Source organism: Equus przewalskii, chromosome 10 (genome assembly GCF_037783145.1).
Source record: "Equus przewalskii isolate Varuska chromosome 10, EquPr2, whole genome shotgun sequence".
NCBI lineage: Eukaryota > Metazoa > Chordata > Mammalia > Perissodactyla > Equidae > Equus > Equus przewalskii.
Window position 1 is genome coordinate 25,578,668 of NC_091840.1, and position 17,095 is coordinate 25,595,762.

The 17,095-nt window shown below is 41.5% G+C and overlaps 2 protein-coding genes across 5 annotated transcripts in view; one reads left to right on the top strand and one right to left on the bottom strand.

Moving 5' to 3' along the window:
* FAM117A (family with sequence similarity 117 member A) overlaps positions 1 to 4,170 on the bottom strand; it is a 57,498-nt gene extending 53,328 nt beyond the window's left edge. The window contains exon 1 of one of the 2 annotated variants that reach the window (XM_070560651.1): positions 3,523 to 4,170. The gene's annotated coding sequence lies outside the window, so the exon portion shown is untranslated. The remainder of the gene's footprint in view (positions 1 to 3,522) is intronic. The other variant, XM_070560649.1, reaches the window with a different exon arrangement.
* The window catches only part of KAT7 (lysine acetyltransferase 7), a 30,381-nt gene continuing 16,923 nt past the window's right edge, over positions 3,638 to 17,095 (top strand). Inside the window, exons 1-5 of one of the 3 annotated variants that reach the window (XM_008520355.2) lie at positions 3,638 to 3,874; positions 6,338 to 6,485; positions 8,798 to 8,974; positions 10,653 to 10,892; positions 14,747 to 14,829. In XM_008520355.2, the coding sequence (XP_008518577.1) occupies positions 3,860 to 3,874; positions 6,338 to 6,485; positions 8,798 to 8,974; positions 10,653 to 10,892; positions 14,747 to 14,829 (663 nt within the window). In that variant the 5' untranslated portion in view covers positions 3,638 to 3,859. Of the gene's footprint in view, positions 3,875 to 4,211; positions 5,012 to 6,337; positions 6,486 to 8,797; positions 8,975 to 10,652; positions 10,893 to 14,746; positions 14,830 to 17,095 lie in introns of those variants that run through there. The other 2 variants (XM_008520357.2, XM_070560646.1) reach the window with 2 other exon arrangements.

Here is a 17,095-nt window from a genome sequence, read left to right on the forward strand (position 1 = left end):
GAGAGGACGGCGGGTTCTGTGCAAGTCGTTCCTAACTGAGCCAGCACCTGGCAGTGGCCATCCCATTTACTGAGCCCTTTAGATGCCAGGCAGCAAGGGAGAAGCTGGAGATGGTATGGTCAGCCAGGCAAGGCTCTCAACCTCTGGGAGCTCTCAGGTCTTTGAAGCAAACAACGGACAACTACACTTTGTGTCTGAGTATCTATCATTTTACTGGCAAGGGGAGCATTTTAAAGGAAATGAAGGGATCTTTTAGGGAGCTTACAAATGTAAGTGAGGAGACAAGATACAGCTACAAGAAAGAAAATGCACAGGGACATACACAAAAGATTGCTCCCACTATCCCTACCCGGTTCAGTTCCTCCTCAACTCTGGGTAAGGTTATTACCAGTCTCCCTGCCACTCTCATCAGTGCCCCACACAGCTCCCAGAAAGAGATCTCTAAAGTGAAAGTCTGGTCATGGGACTCCTCTGCTTAAAGTCCTTCAGAGATTCCCCATCCCCTCCAGCCCAGGCTCCTTAGCAGGGTGTTCAAGTCTCTGCATGAACTGCTTCCCTAAACCATTCCTGCCTCTTCTTTTGGCCACCACCCGAACTCCACCATGCCACTAGTCACCCCCCATACACAATGCTGCTCCACACGTCTGTACATGCTGTTCCTTTTGTGTGAAAAGCCCTTATTCTCCTTGTCCACTAGCAAACTTATTTGTCCTATGAAATTCCACTCATTTCACCTCTTTTATGAATCCTTCCCTAAACCTTCCAGACAAAATACTCCACTTCCTCCTCTGTATCACTTCTGAACCTTGCTCTTCCTTCTATCTTTCCATTAATACTCCACGGTGTTTTGGAACAACGAGCTTACTGGCCTGGAGAAACACAGTGTTTTGTGCATACTGGTGTGACTCAATGCCTGGTATACAATGCCTGGGTAATCATTCTGTGTCTCTTAGCAGAAGTGAGGTGAACAGACAGAAGCAAACCACTACTGAGACAATGTAAAGATATATTCACAAACATTAAGCTGTTAGTCCCCCAGCCATGGCCAGGGGGACTAGAATTATAAACATCAACAACAGCCATTTATTGAACGCTTACTCTGTCAGGAAACGTACTAAGGGCTCTACAGCAATCATCTCCTTTAATCCTTACAACAACACTGTGAGGGGGTTATTAGTGTCTCCACTTCATAGATGAGAAAACTGAGGCCCAGATAAATTTAAAAACTTGTCCAAGAGCAGTGCAGATAAAAAGCGACAGAGCTGAAATTCACATTGAGATCTGACATCAAAGCCCTGTACACGACACTAGTAGAACTGACGAATAAAATAAATAAGAATTATGTTCTATTATTCATTTGGGAAGGAGAGAGGGGAATAGGACATCTACTAAATTGTATAAGGAAAAGTATAAATATGACAGTAATTGCAAAATAATGTGTCACTATGCCCTTCTACCTTAGAAAGAATAAATCAGGAAAGATTTTTGGAAGAAAGTAAATTTTAAAGAAGGTTGGGAGACGCATCCAGGCAGGAAGAAAAGCCTGTGCAAAAGCATCAAGGCAAGAAGAACAGCAGAGCCACCCACGTGAAGTCTTGGCGGATGAGGATGGGTAGGGGGGCAACGGGTCAAAGGCTTTGAAACCAACATCAGCTCCTGCTTCCAGAGCTAACTGTGTCATGATGCAAATGACACCCAAAGTAAAGATTATATTTGGTTCAAAAAGAGAAAGGAAGAAAGAAAGAAAAAAACTTTTAGGAGTCCCCCTTTCCCATTCTAAATATACCTAGCTGTTTTACTTTCACCTTAAGTATATGCGTTCCTTATGATCGTATTTCTATCCTATTGGTTAGTTTTTTCATCTTTCCACCAGAGTGTACACTTTCCAAGGACAAGAACCATGTTTAAAAGAAACTATAAACTCTTTTAGCGTTAGCTGCAGTGTTTGAAAATCCAGTGTAAGAGATTAACCAGTGTTGAACATTTGTAATGCTGGTATTTGTCTGATGAGTGGTTAAGTGGGGATAAGATTCTAAAATACTAATTTCCAGGGAGGGATACTTAACCATCTTTGAGCGCCATACACTCAGAGACTGTGAAATGGGAAACATATTCTGATTGACTAGCAAGCATTTTCTGTGGGTAGAGCACGGTCTGGGTGCTATTAAGGATGGTATGAAAGAATTGATCCATGCTCTTAACGTAAGAGCCCCTTACCACTAGTCGAGGAGCCAGAACATCCAAGAGTGCCCTCAGGAATACACCAGTAAGTGCAAAATAATAGTAATAGTGTGAAATTAAATGCTTAAGTGCTGAAGGAATACGGAAGAAGAAATGTGAACACTTTTCAAAGAAGTTCTTAGGTGCAGTTTAACCTAAATAGGTTATTCAAAGCTATTTATACTAAACACTAAAAGCTAAATACTAAATAGTAAAAGCTGCTTGTGTTAACACCAGCCCAGGATATCCCCAAGGAGAGTGCTGGCTACGAGTCTGGAACTTTAACTCTTCAGAGGTCTCTGTTTAGCACATCAATCAGATGTTTACCTTCGGCTGCTTTGCTCTTTAGCTCTGCTCCAGGGGGAAATCTCCATCTTAGTTGGTCTCAGGTGGAACTGGGGTCTAGGATCCTAACTTAATGACTGAGCTTGCCTGGATTCCACCCAGTGGCTCTTGGCCAAGCTTTGGTCCTCTCAAGGCTTTTCCTCCAGCAAGGTTAAATCCTGAACGCCTGCTCTCCACTTCCCAACGTTTGCTTATGGCTCTTCTTCCGGCCTTATTTCCTTGACTAACCTCTCCTTCCCAGGTCCTCTCAAAGCAGGCCCTATCTGTGCCTCTTTTAGCTGCAGCTTCACTAAAAATATTTCTTCCTCTTCTTCCCTCCCCCAACTCCTGGTTCAAGCATCTGGATTTCCCGAGGTCACTTGGGCTAAATGGGGTTCAATGCTTCTCAGACTCTGGTACGACACCCACCGCCACCCCCGCGGGCCGCCCAGGGCTCTCAGACCCACACAGAATGGGGGAAAGAGGTGGGTGCTTTCCACAGAGCTAAACTGGGAATTCTTTGGAGCTACGGCTTCTGGAGAATGATTTTGCCTCCTTCCGCAATGCGAACGACGAACTTACTTGCTGTTCGCTAAGGGCAAGGACAATGTCTCCTCTACCAGACAGGAAACTTCCTGATGATGGACACTACCCTTTCGTTCCTTTCACAAGCCCCCATTCCCACCACTTTGAGACACAGGATGGTTCTTAAAATACAGTTTCTTGAGCAAAACATCCCTTCCCAACTTAGAATTTATATGATAAACGGAGACGTCCTTTAGCCAATTAGGCAACGAATGGGTTAAATCTCAGCAACCTGATGGATTCTGGGGGTTTCTTTCCTCGACTTCAGAAATCAAAACGACCGGGAAGGGGAATTCTTGCCCAAGGTAAAGATGAGAACCGTTAACTTCAACTGTCAGGCTTCTGCCCCAAACAAGAATGGCTACCCACGCCCACAAAGGGCCATTCCCCTACCTAAAAATGGCTGGCCCGGGTTTCTTCAATCGGTGCCACTTTCTGCCCAATTCCAAAATGGCGCTCACTGGCGTCACCCGAAGGAGCAAACCTCCCAGCACCCTCTCTGGCCCGTAACGTCAGGTGACGCGAGCCCCAGCCGGAAGTGAAGGAAAAAGCGCCTCAGCCCGCGGCGCCTGCGCAGAAGGCTCTAGACGCTGTGAAGCAGGAGGCACTTGGGATCGTCCGCAGGCTTGGGACTGCTACAGAGGCCGCCACGGAGCCCGCCGGAGCCACCGTTCCTACTGCTGCTGCCGCCGCTGCCCGAATCGGAACCGTCGGGCCGCAGCCGCCGGCAATGCCGCGAAGGAAGGTGAGAGGAACGGGACGGGAGGGGTGGCGGGTTTCTAAGGACGGTCGATTGAGCAACGTGACGCAGTTGGCCACGCCTCGCGCTGGTTGGGTTCCAACTTCCCGCTCGCCGGAACCCAGATCAGCAAGCCTCTCTTATGTCCGTACCCAACGGAAAAATGTGGGCCCGACCCTGGCCTCGGCCTATGCCTGCGACTATTCCCGCCCTCTGCTTGCCTGGCTAGGAGGCGTTCTTCTTGTTAATTGGTCGCTGCAACGCCTAGGAGCATATTGATTGGCTGGTGACACCGCCCATTTGGGCCCAACGGTCACCTCCCCGCGTGCGGGGGCAGTGTCTCGGCCCGGCCCTGCGGCGCTCGGACTGGCTGTAGAGAACGATCCCTCCTTGTTGATTGGCTGCGCTTGGCAGTCTGTCCCGTGGGGGCGCGGTTTCGCGGGACAGCGATTGGGTGGCACGAATCGCGGCCCTTCCGGCTGGTGATGCTGATAGGTGGAGGGGCGGGGTTTTGGAGCATCCTTCCTTTCCGGGCAGGGGGTACAACAAAGCAGAGGACCGGGTGGTAGGGAAGCAGCGCCCACTCCCAAGGGATCCCACTCTGGCCTGTTGCCCCTAAGCAGTAATTTTTCCTTATTTGCTTGGTTGGACAGCGCCTAGAGAAATGCAGTTCGTAAAATCAGCAACTTTCTAGAATTGGGTGGGACTTATGAGATCACCTAGGGACACCCTCGTCCCTTCTCTTTGCAGCTAAACAAACAGAGGCCTAATGGAGTGCTTCAAGCCGCTCAATTAGGCAATGGCAGAGCCAGGACTACAGAACAAATCTAATTCAGTTCGACAAATGTTTATTGATTTCTTGCTACGTGCTGGTTGCTGGGGATTCAAAAATTAGATTTGATCCTTGGGTTAAGGAAATCACAGTCTCATGGAGAAAACAGACATTTAAATAGCTGTGGAAGGATCTAGTAAATTTTCTCCTTGGAAGTATGTATACATAGCGTTATGGGAGGGAAGTGAGGGAGCGATGGTCTGTTCTGGAGTAAGACGGGAAGTAGATGGTGAAAGCCTGAGAGAAGAGCTGAGTTTGAGAGTCAAGCCTGGAAGAGATGGTCAGAGATGATTGGGGATTCAAATATTTGGGTAATTGGACTAGGTGACCTTTAAGACTCCTCCTTCATCCTATCAATTTTCTGTGACTCTTTCTGGGGCCTCTGCTAATTTCTGGGCAGATTACTCTTGACATTTGGAAAGCTGGGTGGTAGTCTTGCTCATTTTTACAGAAATCTTTCTCTTCACAGAGGTTTTCAAAAAAATATTTACCCTTCTTAATATCTCTTAAAATGATCTACACTGGTAGGTGGTATTTGAATTAAGGCTCACCAAATGCAGGAATAGTATTGGTGCCTTGGAATAGGTCCACTAGTCCCCTTTCTGCAATTCCCAACTACAAAGAGCTCTTGAAAATGTAAGTTTCTTTAGTAATTTATTTGGTGGCCAAACCTATTCTAAACTGTCCTGAGGCTACTTAGAGTTTTTGTGTGTCTCATTTACTGTGATTCTTTCTATAATCTTGCTGCAGAAGTAGTAATATGTTTGATTCTGGGTGTTATTTGCAGAGTATTTTCTTTCCAAAAACCTAAAAAGTTATGAATTCTAACCACAACTGGCTCTGAGGGTTTTTGAATAAAGAGTAGGGGACTTGTGGTTTGAATCTTTGTATTGTTTTTTTAGCAAATACTCTTCCTTTTCTGGTTTAGTAAAGAGTATAGTGTTAATGCTCAATTGGTAAAAGTTATCTTTCTGGCTAATCATGCCTCGGGAGGCAAATAATTGACAAATAATTTTTAATAAAAAGAAAATAAAAAAGCCCTCTGTGTTTGAATACTTACGAGTCTTCATGTGCGAGCTTTTTTTTTTTTTTAAAGTATTCATGTAGAGAAACTACAAAGGTAAATAACGTAAGAAAGAATTTTACTGTTTTTCTGCTTATGTTCTTTTGTGATCAGAGTTGTGGACCATGATATTTTGAGTTTGTGTATGGTTTTTAAAAATGTGATAGCTGTTTATGGAGACTTTGAACAAAAGCTACCCTAAAGTTAAATGGAGTCTAGCACTAACATTTTTCTCACTACCTTGGACTTTATATAAAGTGCATGGTTACCGTCAGCCAGACTATTTGGAGTTAGATACTTTTATTTCCAGTTTGTGGTACTCACCTTCAAATGGACTTGTTTCAGAATTAGTGATAATACAGTAAAAGTTAATTCTCTTTCTTCATTTATTTAATAAAGGTGCATTATTTGTAGGTTGTTCCATTTAAATGCTCTCAGTAAAGGGAAGTTGGCTGTGGAATCCTTCTTAGGTTTGAACTTGGTGTTTTGAGCATCATGGTTGATATTTCCAGTGTTAATACAAACCCGCAGAGTAAATGCTTCTGTGCTAATGTCTGGATCTATGGTGTTACAGAGGAATGCAGGCAGTAGTTCAGATGGAACCGAAGATTCCGATTTTTCTACAGATCTCGAGCACACAGACAGTTCAGAGAGTGATGGCACATCCCGGCGATCTGCCCGAGTCACCCGCTCCTCAGCCCGGCTGAGCCAGAGTTCCCAAGGTAAAAGTCTTCCTTCTTCCTGACGGTGCCTCATAGCTGACTGACTGGTCATCATATTATTGTGCTAGTTAACATGGAAACTGATCCCTTGCCTCGATGTAGATGACAGAATCTGGTAAAATGCAGAATGAGTGACTATAGAAGTATCAGGTCTTTCAAAATAATGGGAGTGCTGTCCAGTTTGTAGACCCAAAGGAGCTATGTCTGGTATAATGGATGGGTGTCACATGTACGTCTTGAGTCATTTAATTTTTCTTAGATTACAGTTTTCCTGTCAGTAAAATGGGAATGTTACCTTTTCACTTTCTGTTACAATGGTTTAGGCTTAGAGACTTAGTCTCTTGAACTTTATTGGAAGAGGCCCAATATTTCTAAAACTATGTTTAATTCTGTAATATAGTCAGATACACAATTAGTAGATGTAAATAGTTGAGCCAACTATCAGTTGTAAATACCCCAAATTTTGCTTTGGTAGTAAAGAATAGAGAGTCTCGGTCTCTTGGAGGTTTCTCTAGTCTAATTGGCCATCTGGGCTTAGATTGGAGGGTACCCCTGTCCCCTCCTGGCTTCACTCTGGGATTCCCTGGGGGAGGAAAGAAGGTTGCAGTTAATACAGAAAGATGGTAATCAATAGGTGATAATGGATTAAAGGGGAAAAAAGTGTAATATACTTTGAGCTCTTAAATAGTGCTGCTTTGGTTACTGCTGTGTGCACATGTTGCAAAATGAGAGAGAAACATCAGTTTTTCAAGCAAGAAAGTGATAACATTGTCTCTCAACAACTGTTTCTAACTTTATTTTTGAATTTAACATTTCAGCTAAAGTATAGCTGTTGTCTTTTGATTTCTCAACTTTTTTAATTTTTTTAGCACAATGGGAATATTAAATGGCTACTATAATTCTGAGACTGTGCTATGTACTGGAATGCCATGATAGAACAATCATAGTTCCTGCCCTCAAGGAGCTCACAGTTTAGTGCGAGATATAGAAATATAAACTGATCACAGTAATGCATTGTGGTAAGGGCTCTGAGAGAGGTTTGCATAGAGTACTATGGAAGCCCAGAGATGGGGCAGCCAACTTAGGGCAGATCTCCCAGATGGAAATCTTAAAGAATCTAGTAGGAATGTATAAGGTGAAAGATGGGAAAGTGTTCTTATAGGCAAAGGGAACAGTATATGCAAAGGAAGGGGCATAATGTTCTTAGAAAGTGTAATTGACCAGGCTCTGGACACCTGAAAGTTGTAAATATTTAGGATGTCTAGGAAATACATGAGCTCTGGGTCTCTTTCTAGTTATTTTACTTCATGACCACAGAGTTACACAACCCCTGGGGGCACCATTTACAGTGTGTTCTGTGTAAGGGGTCCCTCTGTAAGCGAACGTGTGGACTGCATTATAAAGGGAGCCCCCTGGAGTGTGCGTACTGACAAGCTAGCTGTGTGCTAATTTCACACAAGTTTGAGGATTCCACTTGTTTTCTTTGGAGAATCTGTAACATTTACATATTAAGATTTTTTTATTGTTTAAAATATGCTTTAATTTTGGCTTCGATTTTCTTTTATTCTTTGTTTAAGCGTCATCACATTGGAGATGTAAAAAGGCTACTTGGGCGCTTCAGTATAGGTTTTGCCATCCAAAAAAATTGTAAAAAGCTATGTTCTTGCCTTACCCTTTGTGAATCTATTACGATTTTACTTTGGGGTGTCAGAGAGGGTAATCAGGAAGAAGAAAAGATATCTCTGAATAAAGGAACTATTTTTATGTTGTTACACCTTTAGTAGTAGAATATCTGTGATATGGTGGATTAGAGTAAGGGAAGAAAGAGAGGATGCAGCTAATATTTATAAAGCACTAGATCTACATTAAGTGCCTTCCATGAATTAGCTCCCTTATTCCTCACAACAGATGTATGAGGAATGTGCTAGTAGTATTTTCCTGTTTTTATAGCTCAGGGAACAGGCTTGGAGGGATGAGCTTGCCCAAGATGCCATGGCTAGTTGGTATGATGGAGTGGGGTTGAATCACGTTCAGTCTTGGTTCCAGAACCTAAGCTTTTGATTCTACACTATATTGCATCTCTACACCTGATCTAGGTTCTTTTGCTTATATTTTATGTAATAAATAAATAGGATTTGTTTATTTTATTTAGCTAATAGTAACTAATACTTTATTCGATAAAAATAATTTGTTGGATTTTGTGAAATATAAAGAGGAAGGCCTGCATGCTGATAAATCATATGGTTGGAAAATAAAAGAGATACCCTTCTTTTTTCTTTAATTATTTTATTATTTTTTAAAATCGGGATCAGATTCCAGCCCTGTTCGAAATTTGCAGTCTTTTGGCACTGAGGAGCCTGCTTATTCTACCAGGAGAGTGACCCGTAGTCAGCAGCAGCCTACCCCAGTGACTCCGAAAAAATACCCCCTTCGGCAGACTCGTTCATCTGGCTCGGAAACTGAACAAGTGGTTGACTTTTCAGATAGAGGTGAGTGGGTATGGTATGATTTGCACCCATTACAGAGAGAGAGTGGTCAATTTCCTTTTTTTTTTTTTTTTTTTTTTGAGGAAGATTAGCCCTGAGCTAACAGCTGCTGCCAGTCCTCCTCTTGTTGCTGAGGAAGACTGGCCCTGAGCTAACATCCATGTCCATCTTCCTCTACTTTATACGTGGGATGCCTGAAACAGCATGGCTTGACAAGTGGTGCCATGCCCGCACCCGGGATATGAATTGGCGAAACCCAGGCCGCCAAAGCGGAACGTGCGCACTTAACTGCTGCACCACTGGGCCGGCCCCTCAATTTCCTCATAAGGAAGGCATGGGGCCACTGCAGGTAGATGCCTAATACTGACAAAATCCAGCTAGGTGAGTGCTGTTTGCCTGATTCCTTTCTTATGTCTTGCTGAGGACAGTTTGGTACTGGTGTATTCTTGAGGGTCAGAATAGCTAGAGTGTATTAGATGGGACCTGCAATAGGCAGAAGAGACTGTGGGACCTCTCACCCACAGATAAAGAAGGCTTGAACCAGATTTTCTTACAGCCATGCTTATCAGTTCATTCATCCCTGAATTTCTGAGGAAGAGTGACCTTCAGTAATGGGGAATGGCAAGCCCGAATCAGAGGCCTTAGAGCAGAGGTTACAGACTGGTGAGCTTCTAGCCTGCCAACATGGTCGGTTGGTTTGCTTGCATAGTACTTACATTAAAAAAAAAAATATTGTGGGGCCGGCCCTGTGGCCGAGTGGTTAAGTTTGTGCACTCCACTGCCGTGGCCCAGGGTTTCACTGGTTCAGATCCTGGGCACGGACATGGCACCACTCATCAGGCCACGCTGAGGTGGCATCCCACATGCCACAACTAGAAGGACCCACAACTAAGATATACAACTATGTACGGGGGGGATTTGGAGAGATAAAGCAGAAAAGAAAAAGAAAAGAAGATTGGCAACAGATGTTAGCTCAGGTGCCAATCTTTAATTAAAAAAAAAAGAAATATTTGTTGCCAGTGTTTGAAAATACAGCGATTTCATATAAAAACATGGGTTACTAGTTTCTTTTAAAAAGTGGAAAGATCTGGGAACAGTAGGTGGCCTTTCACCCACAGTAATAATTGCTTGCAGCTGAATAGTGGTTGTCACCTGGAGATGGACAGTCAGCTCTCTATTTGGCCTTGCTCAGTCCCTGTAGGCATTTGGTTTGCAATCCCTGCTTTAGAGTCGAAATTCTTAGACTACCACAGCTAACTCAAGAGTCAGGCACGTTCAACACTCTCACACCAAGTGTGTTCAATGTCATCCAGAAAGACAACCATTTGCGTTGTCTTCCATCCTCTGTATCTCCTGGAAGGAAAGTGGATGGTAATGCTTTTTAAAAATTTATTTCCATCGGTTTTGATTACTCATGATTGGGAGCTTAGGAGAAACACAGATAAGTGAAATATGTATTAGGTAAACTCCAAATTTAATTTTAGTCAGAATGTAAACTTGCACAAAAGGAATGATGTTAGTTTCTGTTCCTTTTCCATTTAGCCTTAGAGCAGATAAATGGCTAAAAGTTACTGGTTATATGATAGAAAGAGGATCTGGGAAGCCCATAACGTCTTTTAAGTGATAAACCTTTAGGTAAATGAACCCCATTCGTGAGTTCTACCAATTGCTTTTACCATAGAAACTAAAAATACAGCTGATCATGATGAGTCTCCACCTCGAACTCCAACTGGAAATGCACCTTCTTCTGAGTCTGACATTGACATCTCCAGCCCCAACGTGTCTCATGATGAGAGCATTGCCAAAGACATGTCCTTGAAAGACTCAGGCAGTGATCTCTCTCATCGCCCCAAGCGTCGTCGCTTCCATGAAAGCTACAATTTCAATATGAAGTGTCCTACACCAGGCTGTAACTCTCTAGGTAAGTGTGCCCCAGCTTTATGACACGTGTGTTTTGTGGTTCTCTATCCCTCTGGAATTGGGATCACCGAGAAATGTTTAGTGTTCTCTTGCAACCTAGCTTCTTAGGCTCTTCAGTGATCACATGCTCAGAGTAACAGTGGGTTGCCTGCTTGAATAAAAGCATTTCTGCTTATTGGCCTATTGTCCATAGTAATAGATCTGGGTGCAAGGAAATTAACTGTGATGCACCATTCAGTTTATTGAGAGCTTTTCCCAGTGAAAAATTCTCTTTCCAGCAAAAACAAAGCAGAAGACCAGTTATCTCCAAATACCTCATTGCATGGTACATAGTTCAAGCTTAATGAGGACTAATAGAGCATAAGCTAGTGCAGAATAGTAGTTGGCCGTACCTATTGAGAAAATGAGAAAAACAGATTTCTCCTCAAGAGGGTAAGACACTGAAAGAGTACAGACGAGACCCTGGCCTTTTGTGACTTCAGTAGCTTTAAGTCTTGTGGCTTTGTGTACTTAGGAAGTGTCAAGTAGATAAATGTTTCGTCTCAGATAAATGGACATTTCATTGTTTTCTTATGACTTTTACCCCCTTACTGAGAGATTTTTGTAGTGGTTTAAACCTTATTGCTCCTTAGGTAAACTTAGGTGCAAATGTGGGGCTTGAGCTTTTGTCTAGAGTTGGAAGGCGGTGATTGAGAGATAAGGGGCCTTTTACTATGGGTCTGCATCTCAAATTTAGCCTTAGAATGTGGTCCTCAGACTCAGAAAAAAGGTAGAACAGAGTAAGTTGCTATTTTGCAGGGCACCAGTACATTGTCCCCTGTATTTTACTTATTTGGATCCTTTCCTGGTCTTAGCAGCAGTTTCTCAGATAATTTCAGCCCATCAAAGTGCATAAATAGAGTAGGAGTTCCCCTGAACGCCATGCCAGTCATCACTCACGGTACTTATTTCAGACCTAAGTCAATTTCCTTGGGATAAATCATGAAAAACCAAGAACAGATGACTTCATTGTATAAACACTAGTACAAAAGATAGCTAGTATGCTTTAAGAGGGCAAGGGGATCTACTTGCCACAGAGCAAGGAAACGAGCCTTATCCCTGCATCCCTAAATTGTTACTTTTATGTACTATGTTTAATCAGTCATTTAATTCTTACTGAATATTTACCATGTGCTAGACACTGTTTTAAGTCCTGGGGGTGTCGTTGTGAACAGGTCAAAGTCTCTACCCTCATGGAGCTTGCAGTCTAACTGGGGAAAGCAAAACAGATAGATGCATGATACATCAGCTAGACATATGTGCTATGAAGGAAAATAAAGTAAGGAGTGCAGAGAGGGTAGGATATTGTGCGCACACACACACACACACACACACACACAGTAGATTAGGAAAGCGACTCTGATATGATGACATTTGAGCAGAAACGTGGAAGAAGAGAGAGACTGAGCCATTTGAGTATTTGGGGGATAAGCATTATGGGTAGAGGGGACAGCAAGTGCAAAGGATCTGGGGCAGGAGGATGTGTAACCAGTTTGAGGCATACTTAGTGCCAATATGCCTGGGGCAGATGGAGATGAGGTCAGAGTAGGGGCCTGGTTGTGTGTTATTTGTGCCCAGGACTTAGCCTCCTTAATGGGGTAGATGAGAGGGTAAGTGTAAATCTGTTGCATCAGAGGAAAGTTTACTGTGACTTTTGGTATTAATGTACTGGTGAAGTTTGAAAAGTATGAACCTGACCTTCCAAAATTATTCTTGATCCTATTCCACTCTTTATCTTAGGAGAAACAATGTCATTAATTTTTCTTGATAATTTTGGTATAAAAGTATCATGTGCTTTTGATAAATTAAAACCCTACAGGAGGGTTAGAAGTGCACAAGTAAAAGTTCTCCACTCACATGCTCAGAATCATGCCCCAGATGTAAAACTACTGTTGGTAGTTTTTTATGAATGCTTCTAGTAACTTTCTGTACATATATAAGCCCATGTTTATATACATATATTTCTTTTTTGTTATTCATAAAAATGAAACTATACAATGGTTGGTTAGACATCTTGGATATTTTACGTTATTAGCACTTAGAGGTCCATCTGTTTAAAGGATATAGAGAATTCCATTATGTTGCTAGTTCATAAATTATTTAAATTGTCCCATATTCTTTGACTTTTTTTTTTTAAAGATTGGCCCTGAAGCTAACATCTGTTGCCAATCTTTTTTTTTTCCTTTTTCTCCCCAAAGCCCCCCAGTACGTAGTTGTATATTCTAGTTGTAGGTCCTCCTGGCTCTGCTATGTGGGACACCGCCTCAGCATGGCTTGACGAACAGTGCTAGGTCTTCACCTAGGATCTGAACCGGCGAAACCCTAGACTGCCCGAGTGGAGCCCACGAACTTAACCGCTCGCCATGGGGCCAGTCCCTATTCAGTGACATTTTGATTATTTCTCATGTTTAGTTCTTTGAACAATACTGTAATGGATAGCCTTGTATGTACATATTTTGGTGTCTTTCTAGAAAATCTGTTGGGTAAATTCATAGCAGTGGAATTACTAGGTCAATTGATCAGCCGTCATTTTTTAAACTTTTAATATAGATGCATTAGATCGGTTTTAGCTTACATAAAATAATAAGACATGACTGGAGTAGTGTGCTTGGAAGTGTAGATGCATGATACCTCACAAGGTGTGCTGCAGCCGGGATCTTACATTTTACATGCGGTCTTTGATTTCTGAGGGTAGTTTTTTGTGTCCAAAATCAATTGTATGGATCTCTGAAATTACGTTTCTAGTAATACACTCCCAGAGAAATGGCAGCCTGTATATCCTATATTAATTCCCCCCTCCCTCAGTGCTTGGATTATTTTTGCCCTTTAAAGCTTACTCTATAAATCATGTTGTATAATTTTTAAATCCCAATGTCTCCTTTATCCAAAATTGTCTTTTTTCTATGAAAGAAATGTGAAGATTTTTGTAGACTTGCAATTTAGGTTAACTAATTTATCTTCTTATCTCATTAGCATTGTCTCACCATTCCTCTCAATCTTAGGTATTTTATAAACCTGCTGGTTGAAGAGACATATAAAAAGGAAATAATGTGTGTTTATTCAGTTCCCTCTGTCTTTTCACAAACCACATGAAAAACAAAAAAATGAAGAGATACTCCTTTAGATAAAATGAGCTTTCTCTATTGTTACTCCTAACACTTTCCCCTCATAAGAGGGCCTGGTGCAAACTGCCTGTTTAAAAGTTTGATTATAGAAGAAGCCTAAATCTTTAAACAAAACCAGCCCTGCCTCCCCCCAAAATGAATATATTTCATCTGGTCCAAAATTATTAAAATGTATTTACTAATATGATAGAAAAGGCCATTTCTTTTTCCATTTTTCATGAGGTGTTTTTGATTATTAAAAAGTTCAATTCAGATTGAATAGCATTGCAGAATAGAAAGGAAAGTACACTTATTATACATATGACTTGATCACTTTAGCATAGGAATGTTAAAGTCCACCAAAAGAAAATAATCCTGCTTGTAATTTTGTGCCTTTTTTATAAATGTATGGCTTTATAATATTTTGGAATTTGAGAAATATATCATCCGAACAGAAGGAACTACAATTTATATCGAACATACACGAGTACCTTCAAAGATTGCCAGATCCAACTTGTGGAAGAAAAGAATTTATTGTTGGTGCAGGTTATGGCCCTAACAGCAGTTGCCTTTGATGGATTCAATCTGTGATCAGACATATATTTGATAAAAATGATAGAGCAAAGAAAGAGGTTTGTCATGGAGGAAAATATCACTTTCTAAGCTTAAATCTTGTTCTATCTTGAGATTAAGTTTTTCCCTCCTTTAACAGGACACCTTACAGGAAAACACGAGAGACATTTCTCCATTTCAGGATGCCCGCTCTATCATAATCTCTCAGCTGACGAATGCAAGGTAATTGTATTCTCATTTATTCAGTATATACTTATTGAGTGCTTACCATCTGCCAGGCACTTTGCTAAACCGTGGGGATATAGTGTGAACAAAATGGGCAAGGTCTTTCTTACATTCTAGTGGAGAAAACATCATAAAAAACAACTTTTTTTTTAAAGAGCCAGTTAAACGGACAAATAATTATAATATGTAATGGGTGCTTTGAAAGAAATTAACAAGGAGGTTAAATGTGGAATATTTGCAGCATCACCTTCTAGTGCATTGATACTTTCCATTGAAAATTAACTTCAAAGACTGCTAGGAACCTTTTCCACTAAGAAATAATTTGCATAAATATATGATCTCGATATTTACGTATTAGCTTCTCTTCTTATAAATCTATGAAGACATTTTACTTTTAAAAAGTTTTTCGTAATTCTTCTCTTTCTCCATTTATTTCTGCGGAATACTTTTCCTTTTTTGTTGTTACTTTCAATTACACCTGCTCTTGGCTTATTCTTGTTGTAAATTCTTGAAAAACAGAGTCCTGGATAACCTTTGGGTTTTTGGAATAATGGGTTTAGGAGTAGAGCCTAAGATCCTATTGTGTATGTTCCTGTGTGGGTTGCTGCTGCCAAGGATAGAACCAAAAACTAATTATGGGGAAGCAAGAATTGAAAATGTTATTAATTAAATGGATCGCTTGGGTTGTATTTGGATAGGTTATCCAAGCTGGTTAGACCAAAGTATTAATTGTTTTTTTTGTGGTTGTTGTTTTGCTAATAAGGCCAGGGTCATGGGTTTGTTCCTGTCTGAGCCAGTTTCATCCTGCAAGGAGTTAGATTCCCCAGCTAAGGTCAACTCTCCCTGATTCAGGAATTTGTTCTCTTGTTTACAAGTAGGCACCGTGATAGAAAGTTTGTGTGTTTAGTGTTTCAGCAAAGTAGTGTATTTTCAGTGCTTATGTGGATTTTAAGGTTGAGGACACTTACTCTTATTCTTCATTCCAATCTCTTGTGTAAACAAGGCAGTTTCTTCTACTCTGTGTGAGACTAAGTGGTAGGGCTTCCCATTGTCTTCCCTTAGTCTGAGACCACATAAAACGGAACAGCTCTGCGGACATCTGCATCAGAAGCTGACAAGGTGTTAAGTACTTCTTTCTCTGAAAATGACTGTGATCTCTGTTTTTTGAGAGTTGTTCTCCAACACTTCTCTTTAAATCTAACCATCTGATACTGTGGATGGTTTTACGTAAAAGTCTTCGTAAGGTCTAACTTTAAAAATTGTTGGCGGGGCCGGCCCCTTGGCTGAGTGGTTAAGTTCGCACGCTCCACTTTGGTGGCCCAGCGTTTCGCAGGTTAGGATCCTGGGCGAGGACATCGCGCCCCTCATCATGCCATGCTGAGGTGGCATCTCACATAGCACAACCAGGGGCACTCACAACTAGAATATACAGCTGTGTACTGGGGGGCTTTGGGAAGAAGAAGAAGAAAAAAAAGAGATTGGCAACAGATGTTAGTGCAGGTGCCAATCTTTAATTAAAAAAATGTGTCAAAAAGCTTGTTGGCTTGTAGGAATAGGACCATGTTACCTTGAGCAATTTATTTTTAAAAAAGAAAAAGAAAAATTTCAGTTTGGGCAACAAAAATCTGAAGAAAGGAAAGCATTTCCTGAATTTTTCCTCTTTTGTGCTCTCTTCTTTACAAGGGGAATCAGGTGCAGCGTAATCCATCTTTAGCACTGGAACATGTGCTTGGAGGATCAGGAGAATTTTCTGAAAGATACATATTTTTATTACATTTGGAACCCCAATGGAAAGATTAGACTAATTCCTCACATTTATTAAAAGCTCTAGAATTTTTTAAGTACTTACATGTACATGATTGCTCTGAGTTTCCTGGTAAACAATTACAATCAATGATTTTACCATTTTTATTCAGTCACATTTCTGTGACTGTATGTGCCAAACACTGTACAGGTATCTGAGGATGCTGTAAATGAGATGAAAGACTGCATTCAAGGAGCTTACATTCTCATGGGGGAGGTAAAATCAACATATGAATTAATCAGTAAATGCGAATTTCACGTAGTGATAAATCCTGTGGGGAACAAACAGGCTATAGATACAGAGAGTGACTGGGGCTAATGGGGCTATGGCATTGCTTTTGCTTGGGTCGTTAAGGAAGACGTTCTGGAGTCGGCATTTGATCTGAGTCATGACTGATGGCAAAGAGGAAGTTTGGTTGCGTCAAGATCTAAGAGAAGAGATCTAAGTAGGGTGAGCAAG